Source organism: Pseudophryne corroboree, chromosome 2 (assembly GCF_028390025.1).
Source record: "Pseudophryne corroboree isolate aPseCor3 chromosome 2, aPseCor3.hap2, whole genome shotgun sequence".
NCBI classification, from domain to species: Eukaryota; Metazoa; Chordata; class Amphibia; order Anura; family Myobatrachidae; genus Pseudophryne; species Pseudophryne corroboree.
The window spans coordinates 799,504,717-799,527,971 of NC_086445.1; the positions used below are offsets into that span (position 1 = coordinate 799,504,717).

A 23,255-nucleotide genomic window follows, 5' to 3' on the forward strand; every position below is an offset into this window, starting at 1 on the left:
GGCGCTCCCCCCGAGCGCCCTGCAAGTGCCGTTGGTGATGTGTGTGGGAGCATGGAGCGCAGCGCTACCGCTGCGGTTACCTCCATTACTGAAGTCTTCTTTTCTTCCAATACTCACCCAGCTTCTTTCTTCTGGCTTCTGTAAGGTGGTTGACGGTGCGGCTCGGGGAACAAGCAGCTAGGCGAACCAAGAGATCGAACCCTCTGGAGCTAATGGTGTCCAGTAGCCTAAGAAGCAGAGCCCTTGAACTAAGAAGAAGTAGGTCTGACTTCTCTCCCCTCAGTCCCACGATGCAGGGAGCCTGTAGCCAGCAGGTCTGCCTGAAAATAAAAAACCTAACAAAGTCTTTTAGAGAAACTCTGTAGAGCTCTCCTAGTGTGCATCCAGTCACTCCTGGGCACAAAGTCTAACTGAGGTCTGGGGGAGGGGCATAGAGGGAGGAGCCAGTTCACACCCAGTCAAAGTCTTTTTAGTGTGCTCAAGCTCTTGCGGATCCCGTCTATACCCCATGGTCCTTTTGGAGTCCCCAGCATCCTCTAGGACGTATGAGAAAAATTTGCATTTCACAGTCCATACCATCCACACATTCTACAGGGGATATTTTTTCTCTTTTGTAAATGACCACCATAAAGGACTTTGAAATTAAGGGGCTCATGTATCAACGAGTAATAAAACTCATTGTGGATGATAAAACTTGTTGGTATGACAAATGGTGCTCCAGCTAATCAGCTCCTAACTGTCATGTGTTTGTAAAATGACAACTGTGTGCCGATTGGCTGGAGCACCATTTATCCCACATAATGAGTTTTATTACTTGTTGATGAAAAGGCCCCTAAATTACTACCTACTTTTAACACGCATTCACTTTTAAACAAGCCAATCTTTTTAAAAGCCAGCATTTATAGAGCTTGGTTGGGAATTGTTCCTGCCATGTGAGATACTCATTTTAGCTAACCAGCAAGACTACAGCCTTTGACACATGGTAAAGGAGAGAGCTTTCAGCATAAACATACTGAGGTATGGCTTTAGTGCAATGCTTAATAGAATGATAACACTTCAATGTGGCTTTCACAGCACACATCCGAGTTCCCCAGTCCACTCCTCTTGGAGCAGTATGTTAGTGGCTGAGTTCAGATGACTGTTGGAGTTCTGGGGTCACTATGTAACAGTTTAAATGGACAATAAAAGCCATAAATGCATATTTAAAAAAAAATAAAAAAATAGCTAGCATATGAAGGACATTTGTGGAAAGTAGCAATATCTGAAACTTTGTTCAAATCCCAGAAAGCAAATGATAAATTTTGGGTTAAGAATGTAAATGTAAAAAAATTAGTAAAAAATAGCACAGCAAGCACAATGGGAAAACAAAGGGATACCTACTTTCTGCAGCTAGAAGTCCTAGTGAGACAGCATTAAAGCAGACAAAATTGTTAAGATTTCAGAAATGGCATGTTAGTTGCAAGCATAAGCAAAGCAATTTGCAGTCATTACACAAACTTACACACCAGTCCTAAACACATCCTAAGCTTCTAATTACCATACACAAGACCCTACAGACAGATTCTATTTAGAAGATCCCAGTTTAACAGTTTCATGTATAGTAAGACTTGAATATATGTAATGCGGAAGTAAAATGTGGGCTATAAAAAATTTCTCAGACATAGACCAATAGAGTATATTTCTACTCATGGCTCATTAAATGCAAATAGATGCTCGCTGCTAACACAATAAACCTCCTGCTACATAAAAGGTTTATCAGACTGTAAAATTCTTAGGAAAATATCACTGCATGTACTTCATAATATAAGAGGAGACTAATAACGTCAATATGCAGGCAGTAGACAGAAGTAGGATTATGACACCAGCCGCTGATGTCTTGTACATCAAATTAAAATGCAGTGCCATTTTCTCAGCCATCAAAATAAAACGTTTGAAACAACGGTGCAATAATGTTCTGAGCTTATACGATAATGTTAAGCATAGTAGCACAATGATTATATCTTTCTGCCTTACATCCCCTAAAGCAGGGACGGGGAACCTTCAGCCCTCCAGCTGTTGTTGAACTACACATCCCAGCATTCCCTGCAACAGTTTTAGCATGGCCAAATAGCAAAACTATAGCAAGGCATGCTGGCATATGTAGTTCAACAACAGCTGGTGGGCCAAAGGTTCCCCATCCCTGCCTTAAAGCCTAATATGAAATTTGTATTGTTTTCCCCATGTTTACGTGGGTTTAATCTGGGTGCTCCTAATGTGCGTGTCTCTCTCTCTCCATGTGGTAGGACATATACATTGTAAGCTATACTGGGGCAGGGACTGATTTAAATGACTATGGGTGTTCGTGTGTTCGGGGGGAAAAAAAGGCACTTTTTGGCCATTTTTAGGTCGAATGTAGTCAATGCCTGTGCGATTTTTTAGACTGGTCGAAAAATCCGGCACTGGCGAAAACCACGTGTATTGGCGAATTCGCTGCTGATACACGTGTTTTGGCAAATTCGCAGGCATTTTCACTAATTTTTGGCACAATTTCTGCCCTTGCCGATCCGACAAGAAAAAATAAGCAAAATGGCATGGGCGAAAATGGATTAAAAAATACCCCCATATATGTACACTGAAAAATGCTTCACAATAAGTGTGTTCACTATATAATGGTTAGCAAAAAAGTTCATAAATAAAAATGATGTAATCAACATAAAATTACACAGTAGGGGATACAAATGGCATATACAGTGGGATACAGTTAAAATACTGGCTGTCGGCATCCCGGTGTTCAGGAGACAGACGATGAAATACTTATATACGGAATCCCGACTACGGCACCAACCAAGTAGGAACATAACCTGTGGCAACCACAGCGAGCCTGCGAGGGGACTCGCTGCAAGATTCCGACAGACGGGATGCCGCTGTAGGTATACTGACAGCTGGCATCCCGTCTGTCGGAAAAACATACCGATTCCTATACAGTATATGTATACATGGATATCATATAACAACCAAACATAGTTAAAAGATAAAATCATAATAACTGAATTGCCCCCAAAGTGTCTTGCACACTTCAGCATATATTTCAGGAGTAAGTTTTTATTTTTTCATTCTTTACTGTATAATGGTTTTTGGGAAAGTATTTTCTGGTTTTGGAATGTCACACAGCTCTCTTCTATTCATCACGTTTGACAACATCCCACATGTATAGATTTAACAGAGATCTACTTATAACAGACAAAAGAAAACAATTGTTTCCAATGATGACACAGTCATTTAAAAAACATCCCCATTATAATGTCATCAATCACTTAGTGGCAAGGTCACAGTCTTTTAACTATCATTCTGGAACTCCTGAAAATGAAGTACAAGGTTGAGAGTTAAGGCTACATCAGTGCCTAAAATGTCAAGTTTTTGTTGAGTCCAGCTTAATTTTTGTACCCTACTATGTAGTACCCTTATGTTGTGTTCCACACAGATCACCTGTCAGAAAATCCTGCACCATAACACTGACCGATATGAACAATTCTGATTAAACAACAATTTACATGATTTTCTTTATTATTAAAAAATAATTCTAACTGACTGCACATGAAATTGGTCAACATTAGCAAATATATACAGCTATTTAGACTGGGATTTAGCTAAAAGCTACCCTGCAGGTGGGAGGCATAATGAACTGTGAAGGATAGCTATGAGCAGCTATTAGTAAGATCTATACAGATGGAGCCACCCTCATCGTCGCAGTTATTACACCTAAACGGAGGATTAGTTGCACTTAAGTGATAGCTTATGTTGTTGAGTGTTTGCACGGACAGGTACGTTGAGGCACGACAACATACACAGCATGCAATACACATCTTCACCACTGGGTGGCCAGTGCTCCACTAATCCAGTACTGTAGAGCAAATAGCGGCGGATTGATCTACAAGCTCTGGCAAATGGTCAGTGACGACTGTAATGTTACTGTATACAGAGACCAATGGTTAGACGGAGAGTCAATAAAAAATCAATAAAAAAAATCAATAAAAATAGTGTATACATACGCAAATGAACGTGTTAAAGCTATGGTCCATTGACGTTAAGGATATGTGAGCGACCAAGTCCTGCAGACAAACCAATAAATAAAAAGAGTGTACTGTATACAGATGCAAACGAGCATGTTAACGCTATGGTCCACTGACGATAGGGATATGTGAGCGTCCAACTCCCGTAGCCAATACAGCATAAGCAAAACCAATGGGAAGGGATCACTGCTTACATTTACAAATGAGTTTGTTTATCTGTCACCAGGTGTCATGGCCAAGCTGTGAAGTGTGCCACGCCCCATGCTCAGAGTCCTGGGTTCAATTCCCAAATTGCAAATGCCAATTTTTTTTCTTGACACTCTACTAAATTTTTTATTTTTTTATTTTAACATATCTTACATTCAACATAATTATGCACACAGGTTTTACATGAATCAAGGCAATGCCGTACAAGCATCTCATTACGCTATTTAAAATACACGGTGGCTATGGGAATAAGCAAGCTGTGGGCACCATATGGTACATACTGTAGCAGGCTAGACTCGATCGCAGAGTGAATTCACAAAATAGCTGCTGCTCGTGACCCAGCGCCTCGTGGAAGGCCACAGCTCTGGAGCGAGCAACGGTATAAGTATTGCATGAATCAGGGCAATGCTGTAGGAGCGTCTCATTATGCTATTTCAAATGCACTGCGGCAATGAGGTCCCGTAGACAAACCAATAATTAAAAATAGTGTATACAGACGCAAACAAACGAATTAAAGCTATGGTCCATTGACGTTAGGGATATACGAGCGTCAAAGTCCCGTAGCCAATACAGCATAAGCAATGGAGTATACAGTAGCTTTAACATGTTCGTTTGCGTCTGTATACAATATTTTTATTTACGGGACCTCACTGCCGCAGTGGATTTTAAATAGTGAAATGAAACGCTTGTACAGCATTGCCCATACAGAGTACAGTAAAGTAGTTCTTGCGCTATAGTGTATCTCAATGGAGACCACACGCATGCGCAATGGAGATTTTAAAAAGCGGCATCTGGTGGATGATCGCAGGTATTACACTCACCGGTAACTGCCAAACGCCATGCTAAGCTCTGTGAGCCTCCCTACGACTAGGCACGCCGCCTTGCACCCAGGCACGCTGTGACTCCATGATCGGGACTAATGCCATAGACAGCATAGTTGAGCGAGGCTCCATCTGTATGTAAACCTTTGTGTGTGTGTGTGTACAGGGCAGGGGAAGAACCCAGCAGTTTCTCATTTCATTTCCTTTACCAATTACAAATAATCATGAAAAACAGGGGTAAAGAATGTTTTTTCTTACAAATCAATTTAAACTTTTAAGATTTTAACTATGTATGTTATCTGCCTTATTGCAAGGTGTTTTGGTATAATATCCCGCCGCACAGGATGCCAAATGTCAGTATACAGACACCCATAGAGGGGGAATCACCTACCTCGCTGGTATACCGGCAGTGGTATGGTACACCCATAGAGGGGGAATGACCTACCTCGCTGGTATACCGGCTGCGGTATGGTGCCCCGTCAGGATCCCAGCGTCTGTATTATGACAGCTGGGATCCCGAGTGGTATGCTAACCGCATACCATTGCAAGGTACTGTACCGTGTTTATTGGATATTCCATGCACTGTATGCTTTGTTCTTCAATGTGTATATTAAATAGTTTTTGAAGACTTAATATAGATTACCTTTTATTAATTAGGGGCCTGATTCTGAATCGCACACAAACTCGAATGCAACAGCATCTTTTGGCGGTTACACATATGCTAATGGAATACAAACTCCTAAACTCCTTCCCTTGTACACATCTGTGTGGCCGGATGTACTGAAATGCCCAATTTAACCGCCCATGCATGAGTAATACCGATGGGTGCGTCTTCAAACGCCGCAACTGAAAATTGCACCGGCACTAAGCCAAGTACAGTTTCACCATCTGACAACGTTCTTCTATGCTAGTGCCAGGGTGCAGACAATTGCATTGCCACACACAAAGCACTCCCAAAATATGCACACTGAATGGACAATTCTTCCATTCACCATTTTACATATTCACTGTTCAATAACATTGCTGTTATTAAACAGTGAATATGTAAATACTCTCAGCACCACAAATCTGTTAAACACGATGTAATGTCCCAAGTTTACATTATGTCCACAAAAACATAATATATGCTCTTACTAGCATTTTTTTATTGTCATTAAGAACATGCACATGCATAGGGGGTATATATGGGGGGGGGGGATTGGCTGAAAACCCTAAATCTAAACATAATGAGGGGTGTTACCATGCTGAGACTTGTAGTGCCACACAAACAAAAAATCAGTTGAGTCATTTTTAGTTTAGCATGTGTACTTTAAACTATTGCAGATTTTCATGACAGGAAAAGCAGCGTTTGTACAGAATGATTCCTAGCAAACTTTTGTTTTATTTACATTCCCCACTCATAGTGCCTGATTCAGAGCTGCATGCAATGCCAGTGTTAACGAAGTTGAGCATTATTTGTAACTGCGCATTAATTAAATATTTTGAAATCTTATACGACACTACCATTACCCCAAGTGTACACATAAAGGTGCTTTTGCAGTCAATTTAGGCTGTATCGGAAGTGTGGCAGAAAAGTGACGAGCACTCCTGGGATGTGAATGGAAGAATTGTCCATTCAGTGTGCATATTTTGGGAGTGCTTTGTGTGTGGCAATGCAATTGTCTGCACCCTGGCACTAGCATAGAAGAACGTGGTCAGATGGTGAAACTGTACTTGGCTTAGTGCCGGTGCAATTTTCAGTTGTGGCGTATGAATATGCACCCATCGGTATTACTCCATGCATGGGCGGTTAAATTGGGCATCTCAGTACATCCGGCCACACAGATGTGTACAAGGGAAGGAGCAGCATATCATATTACACAATTTCAATTGTAGGGCCCCCCACAAACCTTAATCCAGCCCAGTTTCAGAGCCATAATGGGGGAGGAAAGGTGTGGTCAAAGCCAGTCTGAGTACCATAAAGGGGTGTTCACATATTTTTCAACTAAGGCACACATGCATGGAGACATAGACAGTGGCTTCCCCAGGATCAATTTCATGGGTGCTACACTCCGCTTTTTTTTCTTTTTCTCTCGTCATGCCACCCGACACAATACTGCTCTGCCGGATAAAATCAGTCGCACTGCACTTACGTTACTGTGACAGGCTCACTAGCAGAGTTTCCTCCCCAATCTTTAAGAGGCAGGGCGCAGTTTGGAAGACGGGAACATTGCAGAAAGGGTAGATTGAGAGTACAGACGTGTACCGTGTCTCAGCAATTATATCTGTGAAACATCTGCTACTAAGTCTCTTTATAAATTATATAGGTGTCTAGCCATATTACACTGCCCACACCTGGCTACTTAATGCCACCCGGCTGGAAACATTTTGGGGAGAAATCTGTATAGATATTCCAGTTGGTATCCCAAACACTTGAGGGCACCCGAGGGCTGGTACAAATACTCATATATGATAACGTCTTTTTGACATCTGAAGCAGATAATCCTTTCACTGTGGAAAATACAAGCAGCTCTAATTGCTCCCATATTGCTCTATCATACACTTGCTAAGGTCACGCTGTGCACAACACCAGTACCTCTACACAAAAGGTTCATGATCTCTACTATAGCATGAATTAGTGTCCATCTGAGCCCTAAAAACGGTAAAAACGGTTACCAATCATATTTTAATTCTGTTAAGCAATACTACAGAAGTTGAGTCAAGGTAAAGGTAACATGTTCACACACATGGTAAACTTGAGATCATGACATGAGTTAAAATGTTTGACAACATGTTTAATAAAGTTATAGTTTAACAACGAGCTTTAAGGAAACCTACTGACACTGTATTTGCACACTGTTTATAATAAATAAAAAGTTAAAGCAATTAAAAACGAAATATTCTTGAGGTTCAAATTGAATGGTGATGGACAATTATTACTATAAATCTGGGTGCCAATATGTTTCTAAATTCAGCAGGTCACCAGATGTCTGTGGAAGACCAGCCATGCTTTCCTGGCAGTAAGGACTTCTTTTCATGGCCAGCTTATTCATCTGAATGAAGTTCATATATAAGAGGGATGCGGTCAAGATGCCGCCGGCCGGAATCCCTGCGGTCGAAATACAGACGCCGGAATCCCGACCGCCACAATCCCGACATATTCTCCCTCCGTGGGTGTCCACGACACCCATAGAGGGAGAATATAATAGTGTGCCGAGCGTGGCGAGCGAAGCGAGCCCGCAAGGGGCTGCGTTCCGCTCGCCACTCCTGTCGGGATTGTGTGGTCGGTATTTCGACCGCCGGGATTCTGGCCGGCGGCATTTAGTACTGATCCCATATAAGAGGTCATTATGTTTCCTATTTGCAAGTAGCAGAAGAATGGAGGAGAGCATTGCTGGATCATCACAGACATCATGGGACCAACAAGATTAGGAGGAATGCTGGAACCATTTACTATCATGCTAGGGTGTTTCCCACTGAGAAATTATTCCAATTGAGAAATGATTAATGACAAAAACATTACAAAAGTATTGCAGACTGTTACATTAATAAAGGAAGTATATAGAACAAAACTATTAATATGTATTGGGCAGTACGAATGGTGTAATAGTTAGCATTACTGCCTCACTGCGCAGAGGTCATGGGTTCGATTACCACTATAGACCTAACTGTGTGGAGTTTGTATATGCTCCCCGTACTTGCGTGCGTTTCCTCTGCGTACTCCGGTTTCCTCCCACAATCCAAAAACATACAGGAAGGTTAATTGGCTCCCAACAAAATTAACCCTAGCATGAATGTGTCTGTGTGTACATGTGATAGGGAATCTAGATTGTAAGCTCCACTGGGGCAGGGACTTATGTGAATGGCCAAATATTCTCAGTAAAGCGATGCAGAATGTGTGCACTATATAAATAACTGGTAATAAATAATGAATAAAATATGTAGAACTACCGTACCTGAAGAAAACATACCTGAAGAAGTTGGATCATCTGAAAAGTCAGGTAATTCCTCAGGAGGATCCCCATAAAATGAGTTGAATTTGTGGCTAGACACGGCAGCTAAAACAGCTCCCTAGATAAGCAAACACATTGCATACATAATATATGACCATCAATACCATCCAGAGGTACTGTAAATGCAACACCCAGTGAGACAATGCACAAAGCAAGTCTATATACAAATTTTGGAAACATGTCCCTTGAGATGCACAAGCTGCATTACATTTTACTGGAGAAAGCTTTCAATGTAATGCCTAAATTACCAGCATGATATCTATTGAGAGGAAAATCCAAGGCTGTGGTAGGTTAAAAATAAGATATAGGAAGGCTGAAATTAAGCCTGAAGGCCTTTAGACCCCAAGGCTGTGGCAAACAGTGACCAATTTCTATTATTAGCAGTGTTTGTTTATTAAAATGTAATTGTAGTGTAGGTTTTGGTTTGATCGACAGCACTAAAAAACCAACACCATGGGAGGAGGTCCGTTAGGGGTGTGTAACGTTTTATAAATTTTTTGGGGTACACCCTCATTTAGCTTGGTCTATGCTGATGACTGCTATGGGGATCCACCGAAATCACCATAGGTTGGCTTCTAAAGGAGGGTTTTCACCAGGTAATGATGCAAGTAAATGAGTACTCCAGAACTTCAGTTAGTTAAGTAGCCCTTTTTATGCTTTGCTACCGTGCCTTTTTTCATGACGGCAGACTAGAGAATGGACAAGGCTTGCGGAATTACTCTAGGACAACAATTATTTAAATCAGGTACCGATAAATCACTAACTATTCAATAAATGTAATTACGCCGACAACTACACATATTAACTTACAGTAATAAATCAATACATAAAATATGTGACAACAGCTGAATAGGTAGCCATTCTAGCAATAAATATTGTAATCTCTATAAAATTAATACACAATGCTTGCATACCATAAACAGTATCTTTTGTCTAAAGTTACTTCCACAGCAAGTGACGATTTATTGCATAACAGAACAGCTGACAGTAGTTTTCTTAAAATAAGATATGATAGTTAGTCATTTTGCCTTCCTCTTAAACCATTTTCAAAATGCTTTTAAGCACAAACCTGCTTGTCAAGTCTATATCGAGCATATTTCTAAAAGTAGAACACATGGAACTCTTGCACTAAATGCATGAATCTGTTAACAGTGTTTGTACTGTTGTTAGTTAGAAACTTATGGGCCCTACACATTGCGCGATCCGCCGCCGAGCTGCCCGACGGCGGATATGGCCGACCCGGCGGCGGCGGGGTGCAATGAAGTTTCTTCACTCTCCCCGTCACCCGGCTCCATAGCAGTGCAGGCAAATATTGGCGATCTCGTCCATATTGGCCTGCATGCACAAGCGACGGGGCACCAGCGATGAACAAGCGTGGGGCCGCGCATCGTTCATCACTGGTGCCTCCACACTCAAAGATATGAACGGTATCGCGTTCATTAATAAACAAGATCGTTCATATCTTTCAGTATTATCTGTCAGTGTGTGGGGACCATTACAGTCAAAGAAATAATATGGGTTTTGAAGGTTACCTGTTCCGGCTATTTGTAGCATTGTTCCTGTGTTTACAGTATAGTATTCTAAGTATTATCATTGTTGGTCTTGTCTTCGTGAATTCTAGTTACAGTATGTGTGATGGAATATTCCAATATAGCTATACAAGTGTATTATGAAAACTGCATATCTGTAGAGGTAAAGTGTGCATCTTCCACCAAATCACCTTACCTTGTTTAGGGGTATATGCAATTGTGGTCGAATTCCCGAAATTGGCGAATTTCGGGTCATTTTCGACCAAAAAAAAAAATTCGCCTATGCAATGCAGTGCTTTCCGACCAAAAAACGGACTTTCAAAATTCGACTTTTTGAAATTCGACTTTTTGCAAATTCGACTTTTCTGCAATGATACAAGTGCTGCAATTCGACCAAAGCATATTCAATTCAAGTTTGGAAATTCGACAGCAGTGCTTTTAGACAGCAAATTCGTCATTTTCAATCCGCCACACTTTGGAGGGTGAAAACAAATAAAAAAAATTTAAACATGTTTTTTTTGGTGTTTTTTTTTTTGGGAATAGCAGATCTATTTACATTAGAAGGGATTAGGTACTTTTTTTTTTTTGGGGGGAGGCACAAATATTATTTATATATTTTTTAAAATATTATTATTATTTTTTTTTTTTATTGCTGGAACGGTAAAATCAGAAAAAAAAATGGCGTGGGGTCCCCCCTCCAAAGCATAACCAGCCTCGGGCTCATTGAGCTGGTCCTGGTTCTAAAAATGCGGGGAAAAAATTGACAGGGGATCCCCCGTATTTTTAAAACCAGCACCGGGCTCTGCGCCTGGTGCTGGTGCCAAAAATACGGGGGACAAAAAGAGTAGGGGTCCCCCGTATTTTTAACACCAGCATCGGGCTCCACTAGCTGGACAGATAATGCCACAGCCGGGGGTCACTTTTATGCCGTGCCCTGCGGCCGTGGCATCAAATATCCAACTAGTCACCCCTGGCCGGGGTACCCTGGGGGAGTGGGGACCCCTTCAATCAAGGGGTCCCCCCCCCCCCAGCCACCCAAGGGCCAGGGGTGAAGCCCGAGGCTGTCCCCCCCCATCCAATGGGCTGCGGATGGGGGGGCTGATAGCCTTTGTGATAAAAAAAAGATATTGTTTTTTCCATTAGTACTACAAGTCCCAGCAAGCCTCCCCCGCAAGCTGGTACTTGGAGAACCACAAGTACCAGCATGCGGGAGAAAAGCGGGCCCGCTGGTACCTGTAGTACTACTGGGAAAAAAATACCCAAATAAAAACAGGACACACACACCGTCGACAGTAAAACGTTATTTCACACTACCGACACACACATACTTACCTATGTTCACACGCCGACATCGGTCCTCTTCTCCATGTAGAATCCACGGATACCTGAAAAGCAAAGTTCAATATACTCACCTCAGGGTCCAGAGATAAATCCACGTACTTGGCAAAAAAAGAAAACGCAAATACCCGCTCCAGAACGGACTGAAAGGGGTCCCATGCTGACACATGGGACACCTTTCCACGAATGAGACCTGTCAGTGACAGCTGTCACTGACAGGTCTCTAAGCCAATCAGGAAGCGCAACTTCGTTGCGCTCACCTGATTGGCTGATCGCTGTGACAGCGCATCGCACAGCTCCCTCCATTATATTCAATGGTGGGAACTTAGCGGCTAGCGGTGAGGTCACCCGCCGGTCAGCGGCTGACCGGCGGGTGACCCCACCGCTAGCCGCAAAGTTCCCACCATTGAAAGTAATGGAGCGGCTTTGCGAGGCGCTGTCAGAGTACAGACGGCGTCCAGCCAATCAGGTGAGCGCCACGGCAGTAGCGCTTCCTGATTGGCTGAAGGGACATCAGTGACAGGAGTCACGTGATGTCCCGGCATTCGGGGAAAGGAGTCTAATGTGAAAACATTGGACCCCTTTCATTAGTCCGGTGGATCGTGTTCGGTTTGTTTTTTTACAAAGTACGTGGATTTACCTCTGGACCTGGACCTCTGGACGCTGGAAGGTGAGTATAATTTTTTGACAGGTACCCTCGGATCGTCGGAGATCGTTGCAGTCGGCGTGTCAACACAGGTAAGTATGTGTGTGTCGGCGTATGAAATAAAGTTTTACTATCAAGGTGTGTGTGTCCTGTTTTTATTTGGGTATTTTTCCCCAGTAGTACTACAGGTACCAGCGGGCCCGTTTTTCTCCCGCATGCTGGTACTTGTGGTTCTCCAAGTACCAGCTTGCGGGGGAGGCTTGCTGGGACTTGTAGTACTAATGGAAAAAACAATATCTTTTTTTTTAACACAAAGGCTATCAGCCCCCCCATCCGCAGCCCATTGGATGGGGGGGGGGACAGCCTCGGGCTTCACCCCTGGCCCTTGGGTGGCTGGGGGGGGGACCCCTTGATTGAAGGGGTCCCCACTCCCCCAGGGTACCCCGGCCAGGGGTGACTAGTTGGATATTTGATGCCACGGCCGCAGGGCACGGCATAAAAGTGACCCCCGGCTGTGGCATTATCTGTCCAGCTAGTGGAGCCCGATGCTGGTGTTAAAAATACGGGGGACCCCTACTCTTTTTGTCCCCCGTATTTTTGGCACCAGCATCAGGCGCAGAGCCCGGTGCTGGTTTTAAAAATACGGGGGATCCCTGGCCGATTTTTCCCCTGCATTTTTAGAACCAGGACCAGCTCGATGAGCCCGAGGCTGGTTATGCTTTGGAGGGGGGACCCCACGCCATTTTTTTTTCGGGTTTTTCCCCGTTTTTCCCCGTTTTTTAAAATCGCGGCAAAATCCGCCAAATCGGCCGATTTTCGCCCGCGACTCTGGCGAATCCGTTTTTCATTGCATATGGTGAATTCCGGAAGCCACCTTCCGGAATTCACCTGGCGAATTTGGTCGAATTGAAAAAACGGCGATAATTGCCGCGAATTCGCCCGCTATTGCATATACCCCTTAAACTCTTTATAGCAGATATACTGCAAGTATTTTATATACTTCAAGTTAAGCATTTAGAATTTGTTTCTCTTTAATGCCAAGACATGGGGCCAAATGTAATAGAGTGAGAGTTTCAGAAAGTGAGAGATTTGGTAAGATTTTACAGTTTTTTTTCAAAGTGGCAAAACCAGGTTGATCTTGCTGTGTAAAGGATTGCCACTTAAAAAAAAACCCTGCAAAACCTTACCAAATATCTCACTTTCTGAAACACTCACTCTATTACATTTGGCCCATGATGTTTAAACATATTGGGCGGTATCCTATTAGCAACGGTACTTTATTTAACTAATCTGCGATAAGGGGCCGCCGAAACCATGATAACACATGGGCCGAAATCGTGATAACACATGGGATTGGGTACTTATCCCAGATCCCTTGTGTTTTCGTGCAATCATGGTTCCAATTTCGGCCCACCAAAATGTCCTCTAATTGGATACCATGATAATGACAATCGGTCATTTATCGTGATATCTGCCCGCTTTGATCGGCAAAAATGGCTTTGGGGTCAATAAGTTACAGCCCATTGAATGTGTCTGTATTTCACACCTTACATTTACAAAGACATAATAATTTATTACGTACAGACTTATTTATTTGAGACCATTTATAGTTAGCTCTTACCTTTAATTTCCTCCTTGCATTAAATTTTCTTAGCTGCTCTACAGTTTCTGGCAAGTGAATCTTGTATGCATAGCGATCTCTTTCCTGTCAAAGGGGAAAAAAATAAGATTTTAAACCTACCAGTAAATATTTTTCTCCTAGTCCGTATGCTGGGGACTCCGTAAGGACCATGGGGTATAGACGGGCTCCGCAGGAGACATGGGCACTCTAAGACTTTAGATGGGTGTGAACTGGCTCCTCCCTCTATGCCCCTCCTCCAAACCTCAGTTAAAGAACTGTGCCCAGAGGAGACGGACAGTACGAGGAAAGGATTTTTGTTAATCTAAGGGCGAGATACATACCAGCCCACACCATACACACCGTACAACATGGAATATACCAAACCAGTTAACAGTATGAATAAGACAGCATCAGCCAGAGACTGATCACAACTGTAACATAACCCTTATGTAAGCAACAACTATATACAAGCCTTGCAGAAATTGTCCGCACTGGGACGGGCGCCCAGCATCCTCTACGGACTAGGAGAAAAAGATTTACCGGTAGGTGTAAAATCTTATTTTCTCTTACGTCCTAGAGGATGCTGGGGACTCCGTAAGGACCATGGGGATTATACCAAAGCCCCAGACCGGGCGGGAAAGTGCAGATGACTCTGCAGCACCGATTGAGCAAACATGAGGTCCTTATCAGCCAGGATATCAAACTTGTAGAATTTTGCAAAAGTGTTTGAACCAGACCAAGTAGCTGCTCGGCACAGCTGTAATGCCGAGACGCCTCGGGCAGCCGCTTAAGAAGAGCCCACCTTCCTAGTGGAATGGGCCTTTACTGAATTTGGTAACGGCAATCCCGCCGTAGAATGAGCCTGCTGAATCGTGTTACAGATCCAGCGAGCAATAGTCTGCTTAGAAGCAGGAGCGCCAACCTTGTTGGCCGCATACAGGACAAACAGTGCCTCTGTTTTCCTAACTCGAGCCGTCCTGGCTACATACATTTTTAAGGCCATGACTACATCAAGGGATCTGAAATCCTCCAAGTCACCCGTAGCCACAGGCACCACAATAGGTTGGTTCATATGGAACGACGAAACCACCTTAGGTAGAAATTGAGGACGAGTTCTCAACTCCGCTCGATCCACATGGAAAAACAGATAGAAGCTCTTGTGAGACAAAGCCGCCAATTCGGACACCCGCCTCGCAGATGCCAAGGCCAACAACATGACCACTTTCCAAGTGAGAAATTTTAACTCCACGGTTTGAAGAGGTTCAAACCAGTGTGATTTAAGGAACCGTAACACCACGTTAAGGTCCCACGGTGCCACTGGGGGCACAAAAGGAGGTTGGATGTGCAGCACTCCCTTTACAAAAGTCTGGACTTCTGGGAGAGAAGCCAATGCCTTCTGAAAGAATATAGATAAGGCCGAAATCTGCACCTTAATGGAGCCTAACTTAAGGCCCATATCCACTCCTGTCTGTAGAAAGTGGAGAAAACGCCCCAGCTGAAAATCTTCCGTAGGAGCATGCTTGGCCTCACACCAAGAAATATATTTCCTCCAGACACGGTGATAATGCTTCGCCGTTACCTCCTTCCTAGCTTTGATTGGAGTAGGGATGACTTCCCCTGGAATACATTTCCTAGCTAGGATTTGGTGTTCAACCGCCATGCCGTCAAACGTAACCGCGGTAAGTCTTGGAACACACAGGGTCCCTGTTGCAACAGGTCCTCCCTGGGAAGAAGAGGCCACGGATCTTCCGCGATCATTTCCTGAAGATCTGAATACCAGGCCCTTCGAGGCCAATCTGGAACAATGAGTATTGTCTGCACTCTTGTTCGTCTTATGATTCTCAATATTTTTGAGATGAGTGGAAGAGGAGGAAACACATAGACCGACTGAAACACCCACGGTGTCACTAGTGCGTCCACCGCCACTGCCTGAGGGTTCCTTGACCTGGAACAATACGTCCGAAGCTTTTTGTTGAGGCGTGACGCCATCATGTCTATTTGAGGAAGTCCCCAACGACTTGTTATCTCTGCAAAGACCTCTTGATGAAGTACCCACTCTCCTGGATGGAGATCATGTCTGCTGAGGAAATCTGCTTCCCAGTTGTCCACTCCCGGAATGAAGACAGCTGACAGAGCGCTTACATGATTTTCCGCCCAGCGAAGAATCCTGGTGGCTTCTGCCACTGCTGCTCTGCTCCTTGTCCCGTCCTGGCGGTTCACATGCGCCACGGCTGTGACGTTGTCTGATTGGATCAGAACGGGTAGGTTGCGAAGAAAACTCTCCGCCTGTCGCAGGCCGTTGTATATGGCCCTTAATTCCAGCACATTGATGTGTAGACAAGCCTGCTGGCTTGACCATATTCCCTCAAAATTTCTTCCTTGTGTGACAGCTCCCCATCCTCGGAGGCTTGCGTCCGTGGTCACAAGAACCCAATCTTGAATGCCGAACCTGCGACCTTCTAGAAGGTGAGCCCTCTGGAGTCACCACAGTAGAGAGACTCTGGCCTTGGGGGACAGGCTTATCCTCTGATATTTCTGTAGATGGGACCCTGACCACTTGTCCAGAAGGTCCCACTGAAAAGTTCTTGCATGGAACCTGCCGAACGGAATGGCCTCGTAGGCCACCACCATTTTTCCCAATACTCGAGTGCATTGATTAACTGACAATCTTTTTGGTCTCAGCAGGTCCTTGACCATGCTCTGGAGTTCCTGGGCTTTTTCCATTGGGAGAAAAACACTCTTTTTTTCCGTGTCCAGAACCATGCCCAAAAATGACAGCCGAGTTGTCGGAACCAACTGCGACTTCGGTAGATTTAGAATCCAGCCGTGTTGTTGTAGTACTCTCAGGGAGAGAGACACGCTCTTTAGTAACTGATCTCTTGATCTTGCCTTTATCAGGAGATCGTCCAAGTATGGGATAATTGTGACCTCCTGCTTGCGCAGGAGCACCATCATTTCCGCCATCACCTTGATGAAAATTCTCGGGCCGTGGAAAGCCCAAACGGCAACGTCTGAAACTGGTAATGACAATCCTGTACAGCGAATCTCAGGTACGCCTGATGAGGAGGATATATGGGGACATGAAGTTAAGCATCCTTTATGTCTAGTGACACCATAAAATCTCCCCCTTCGAGGCTGGAGATCACTGCCCGGAGAGATTCCATCTTGAATTTGAACCTTTTCAAATATAGGTTTAGGGATTTTAGAATCAGAATTGGTCTGACCGAGCCATCCGGCTTCGGGACCACAAATAGGGTTGAATAAAACCCTTTCCCCTGTTGTCCTAGGGGAACCTTGATAATCACCTGCTGTTAACACAGTTTTTGTATGGCAGCTGAAACTGTTTCCCTCTCTGGGGGAGAAGCTGGTAAGGCCGATTTGAAAAATCGGTGTGGAGGCACATCTTCGAACTCCAGTTTGTAGCCTTGGGATACAATTTCGATCACCCAAGGATCCAAATCCGACTGAACCCAGACCTGGCTGAAGAGACGAAGACGTGCCCCCACCGATGCGGACTCCCGCAGCGGAGCCCCAGCGTCATGCGGTGGATTTTGTAGAGGCCGGGGAGAATTTTTGTTCCTGGGAACTAGCTGTAGCTGGTGTTCTTTTCCCTCTACCTCTGGCGAGGAAGGAAGAGCCCCGACCCTTTCTGAACTTATGCGACCGAAAAGACTGCATATGGAATTGAGGTGTTTTCTTTTGCTGTGGGGGAACTTAAGGCAAAAAAGAAGACTTACCTGCGGTAGCTGTGGAAACCAGGTCCACGAGGCCCTCCCCAAATAAAACTTCACCCTTGTAAGGCAAAGCCTCCATATGTCTCTTTGAATCAGCATCACTTGTCCATTGACGGGTCCACAGGGACCTTCTAGCAGAAACTGCCATGGCATTGGCTCTTGAACCCAACAGCCCAATATCTCTCGCAGCCTCTCTCATATATAACGCTGCGTCCTTAATGTGACCCAAGGTCAACAAAATACTATCCTTATCTAAGGTGTCAATGTCCGATGACAAGTTATCTACCCACGCTGCAATTGCACTACCAACCCATGCCGACGCTACTGCAGGCCTGAGTAGGGCTCCCGTATGCGCGTAAATTGATTTTAAGGTAGTTTCCTGTCTGCGATCCGCAGGATCCTTTAGGGCCGCCGTGTCCGGGGACGGTAGCGCCACCTTTTTGGATAAGCGCGTCAAGGCCTTGTCCACCGTGGGCGAGGATTCCCACCATAACCTGTCCTTTGAGGGGAAAGGATACGCCATAATAATTCTCTTGGGAACCTGCAGTCTCTTGTCTGGAGTTTCCCAAGCCTTTTCAAATAAAGCGTTCAGCTCATGAGATGGGGGACACGTTACCTCAGGTTTCTTTCCCTTAAACATGCAGACCCTTGTGTCAGGGACAGAAGGGTCCTCTGTGATATGTAAAACATCTTTTATTGCAATAATCATATATTGAATACTCTTGGCCACTCTTGGGTGCAACCTCGCATCATCATAGTCGACACTGGAGTCAGAATCCGTGTCGGTATCAGTGTCTGCTACCTGGGAAAACGGACGTTTATAGGACCCTGAAGGGTCTTGTGACACAGTCAAAGCCATGGATTGACACCCTGCTTTGTCCTTGGACTCTGCTTTGTCCAATCTCTTATGTAATAAAGTCACATTAGCATTTAACACATTCCACATGTCCAACAAATCAGGTGTCGGCTGTGCCGACGGAGACACCACCACCATCTGCTCTGCATCCTCCCTAGACGAGCCTTCCGCTTCAGACATGTCGACACAAACGTACTGACATCCCCACACACACTGGGATATATGAATATGGGGACAGCCCCCAATAAGGCCTTTTGGAGAGACAGAGAGTGTACGCCAGCGCCACTAGACACTGAAAACACAGTCCCAGCCTATACAGCGCTTTTTATATATATATATATATATATATATATATATATATATGATTTGCGCCAAATAAATGTGCGCCCCCCCCCCCCTCGTATTTTGTCCCCTGTTACTTGGTTCAATAGGGGAGAGTCCGGGAGCAGCTTCTCTGCAGCATGCTGTGGAGAAAATGGCGCTGGTAAGTGCTGGAGGATCAAGCCCCGCCCCCTCGACGGCAGGCTTCGGTTCCGCTCATTTTTTATACTGGCGGGGGTTTTATAATATACTGCCTTCGCAGTATCTAACAATGGTGCCAGTGTGATGTGAGGTAATTATTGCTGCCAAGGGCGCCCCCCCTTGCGTCCTGCACCCCTGCTGTGCCTGTGTGTGTGTGGGAGCAATGGCGCGCAGCGCGACCGCTGCGCAGTACCTCTCTGAAGAACTGCAGTCTTCTGCCGCCTTTGTCTTCTTCTTACTTCTGTGAGGAGGACGGCAGCGCGGCTCCGGGAGGAACAGCGAGGACGACACCTGTGTTCCGACCCTCTGGAGCTAATGGTGTCCCGTAGCCTAAGAAGCAGAGCCCATCAGTAAAGTAGGTCTGCTTCTCTCCCCTCAGTCCCATGAAGCAGGGAGCCTGTTGCCAGCAGTGCTCCCTGAAAATAAAAAACCTAACAAAAGTCTTTTCAGAGAAACTCAGTAGAGCTCCCCTGCAGTGCATCCAGTCTCCTCTGGGCACAGGATCTAACTGAGGTCTGGAGGAGGGGCATAGAGGGAGGAGCCAGTTCACACCCATCTAAAGTCTTAGAGTGCCCATGTCTCCTGCGGAGCCCGTCTATACCCCATGGTCCTTACGGAATCCCCAGCATCCTCTAGGACGTAAGAGAAAGTTGTATTTATTCTACAAAATGAGTGACCAGCTTTTAGTGATATCTGGAATTTAACAAATTGAAAAGCGCCTTACCATGACAACAGCTATAAAACATTATGGAGACATATGATTTAGAGTTCTTACGTGTCACTAAGTTTTTGGGTGTTGCTGTTATTTTAATAATGTTTCTCTCACCAGTTTTTTTTTAAATATCTTTAATTAACTAGAATGTGCAATGTGATGATATATTAGAATTAAATGCATCTTTAACATATTACACACCATACAAAAGTCCAAATAAAAATAAGAATTTACTTACCGATAATTCTATTTCTCATAGTCCGTAGTGGATGCTGGGGACTCCGTAAGGACCATGGGGAATAGCGGCTCCGCAGGAGACTGGGCACATCTAAAGAAAGCTTTAGGACTATCTGGTGTGCACTGGCTCCTCCCCCTATGACCCTCCTCCAAGCCTTAGTTAGGATACTGTGCCCGGACGAGCGTACACAATAAGGAAGGATTTTGAATCCCGGGTAAGACTCATACCAGCCACACCAATCACACCGTATAACCTGTGATCTGAACCCAGTTAACAGCATGATAACAGAGGAGCCTCTGAAAGATGGCTCACAACAATAATAACCCGATTTTTGTAACAATAACTATGTACAAGTATTGCAGACAATCCGCACTTGGGATGGGCGCCCAGCATCCACTACGGACTATGAGAAATAGAATTATCGGTAAGTAAATTCTTATTTTCTCTAACGTCCTAAGTGGATGCTGGGGACTCCGTAAGGACCATGGGGATTATACCAAAGCTCCCAAACGGGCGGGAGAGTGCGGATGACTCTGCAGCACCAAATGAGAGAACTCCAGGTCCTCCTCAGCCAGGATATCAATTTTGTAGAATTTTACAAACGTATTTGCTCCTGACCAAGTAGCTGCTCGGCAAAGTTGTAAAGCCGAGACCCCTCGGGCAGCCGCCCAAGATGAGCCCACCTTCCTTGTGGAGTGGGCATTTACAGATTTTTGGCTGTGGCAGGCCTGCCACAGAATGTGCAAGCTGAATTGTACTACAAATCCAACGAGCAATAGTCTGCTTAGAAGCAGGAGCACCCAGCTTGTTGGGTGCACACAGGATAAACAGCGAGTCAGATTTCCTGACTCCAGCCGTCCTGGAAACATATATTTTCAGGGCACTGACAACGTCTAGCAACTTGGAGGCCTCCAAGTCCCTAGTAGCCGCAGGCACCACCAATAGGTTGGTTCAGGTGAGACGCTGAAACCACCTTGGGGAGAAACTGAGGACGAGTCCTCAATTCCGCCCTGTCCGAATGGAAAATCAGATAAGGGCTTTTTCAGGATAAAGCCGCCAATTCTGACACGCGCCTGGCCCAGGCCAGGGCCAACAGCATGACCACTTTCCATGTGAGATATTTTAACTCCACAGATTTAAGTGGTTCAAACCAATTTGACTTTTGGAACCCAAACTACATTGAGATCCCAAAGTGCCACTGGAGGCACAAAAGGAGGCTGTATATGCAGTACCCCTTTTACAAACGTCTGAACTTCAGGGACTGAAGCTAGTTCTTTTTGGAAGAAAATTGACAGGGCCGAAATTTGAACCTTAATGGACCCCAATTTCAGGCCCATAGACACTCCTGTTTTCAGGAAATGTAGGAATCGACCCAGTTGAATTTCCTCCGTCGGGCCTTACTGGCCTCGCACCACGCAACATATTTTCGCCAATTGCGGTGATAATGTTTTTGCGGTTACATCCTTCCTGGCTTTGATCAGGATAGGGATGACTTCATCCGGAATGCCTTTTTTCCTTCAGGATCCGGCGTTCAACCGCCATGCCGTCAAACGCAGCCGCGGTAAGTCTTGGAACAGACAGGGTCCTTGCTGGAGCAGGTCCCTTCTTAGAGGTAGAGGCCACGGATCCTCCGTGAGCATCTCTTGAAGTTCCGGTTACCAAGTCCTTCTTGGCCAATCCGGAACCACGAATATAGTGCTTACTCCTCTCCATCTTATCAATCTCAGTACCTTGGGTATGAGAGGCAGAGGAGGGAACACATACCCTGACTGGTACACCCACGGTGTTACCAGAGCGTCTACAGCTTATTGCCTGAGGGTCCCTGGACCTGGCGCAATACCTGTCGAGTTTTTAATCATGTGGAAGACTTCTGGGTGAAGTCCCCACTCTCCCGGGTGGAGGTCGTGCTGAGGAAGTCTGCTTCCCAGTTGTCCACTCCCGGAATGAATACTGCTGACAGTGCTATCACATGATTTTCCGCCCAGCGAAGAATCCTTGCAGCTTCTGCCATTGCCCTCCTGCTTCTTGTGCCACCCTGTCTGTTTACGTGGGTGACTGCCGTGATGTAGTCCGACTGGATCAACACCGGCTGACCTTGAAGCAGAGGTCTTGCTAAGCTTAGAGCATTGTAAATGTCCCTTAGCTTCAGGATATTTATGTGAAGTGATGTCTCCAGGCTTGACCATAAGCCCTGGATATTCCTTCCCTGTGTGACTGCTCCCCAGCCTCGCAGGCTGGCATCCGTGGTCACCAGGACCCAGTCCTGAATGCCTAATCTGCGGCCCTCTAGAAGATGAGCACTCTGCAACCACCACAGGAGGGACACCCTTGTCCTTGGTGACAGGGTTATCCGCTGATGCATCTGAAGATGCGATCCGGACCATTTGTCCAGCAGGTCCCACTGGAAAGTTCTTGCGTGGAATCTGCCGAATGGGATTGCTTCGTAGGAAGCCACCATTTTACCCAGAACCCTTGTGCATTGATGCACTGAGACTTGGCTCGGTTTTAGGAGGTTCCTGACTAGCTCGGATAACTCCCTGGCTTTCTCCTCCGGGAGAAACACCTTTTTCTGGACTGTGTCCAGGATCATCCCTAGGAACAGAAGACACGTCGTCGGAACCAGGTGCGATTTTGGAATATTGAGAATCCAATCGTGCTGCCGCAACACTACCTGAGATAGTGCTACACCGACCTCCAACTGTTCCCTGGATCTTACCCTTATCAGGGAATTGTCCAAGGAAGGGATAACTAAAATTCACTTCCTTCGAAGGAATATCATCATTTCGGCCTTTACCTTGGTAAAGACCCGGGGTGCCGTGTACCATCCATACGGCAGCGTCTGAACTGATAGTGACAGTTCTGTACCATAAACCTGAGGTACCCTTGGTGAGAAGGGTAAATTTTGACATGAAGGTAAGCATCCTTGATGTCCCGAGACATCATGTAGTCCCCTTCTTCCAGGTTCGCAATCACTGCTCTGAGTGACTCAA

At 45.2% G+C, this 23,255-nt stretch overlaps 1 protein-coding gene across 13 annotated transcripts in view; it reads right to left on the reverse strand.

The window, feature by feature from the left end:
* CASK (calcium/calmodulin dependent serine protein kinase) overlaps positions 1-23,255 on the reverse strand; it is an 887,710-nt gene that overhangs the window by 299,429 nt on the left and 565,026 nt on the right. For 5 of the 13 annotated variants that reach the window (XM_063955609.1, XM_063955613.1, XM_063955619.1 and 2 more), the window contains exons 9-11: positions 14,204-14,287; positions 9,013-9,127; positions 1,381-1,398 (exon numbers count right to left, since the gene is read on the reverse strand). In XM_063955609.1, the coding sequence (XP_063811679.1) occupies positions 1,381-1,398; positions 9,013-9,127; positions 14,204-14,287 (217 nt within the window). The remainder of the gene's footprint in view (positions 1-1,380; positions 1,399-9,012; positions 9,128-14,203; positions 14,288-23,255) is intronic. The other 8 variants (XM_063955614.1, XM_063955617.1, XM_063955611.1 and 5 more) reach the window with 3 other exon arrangements.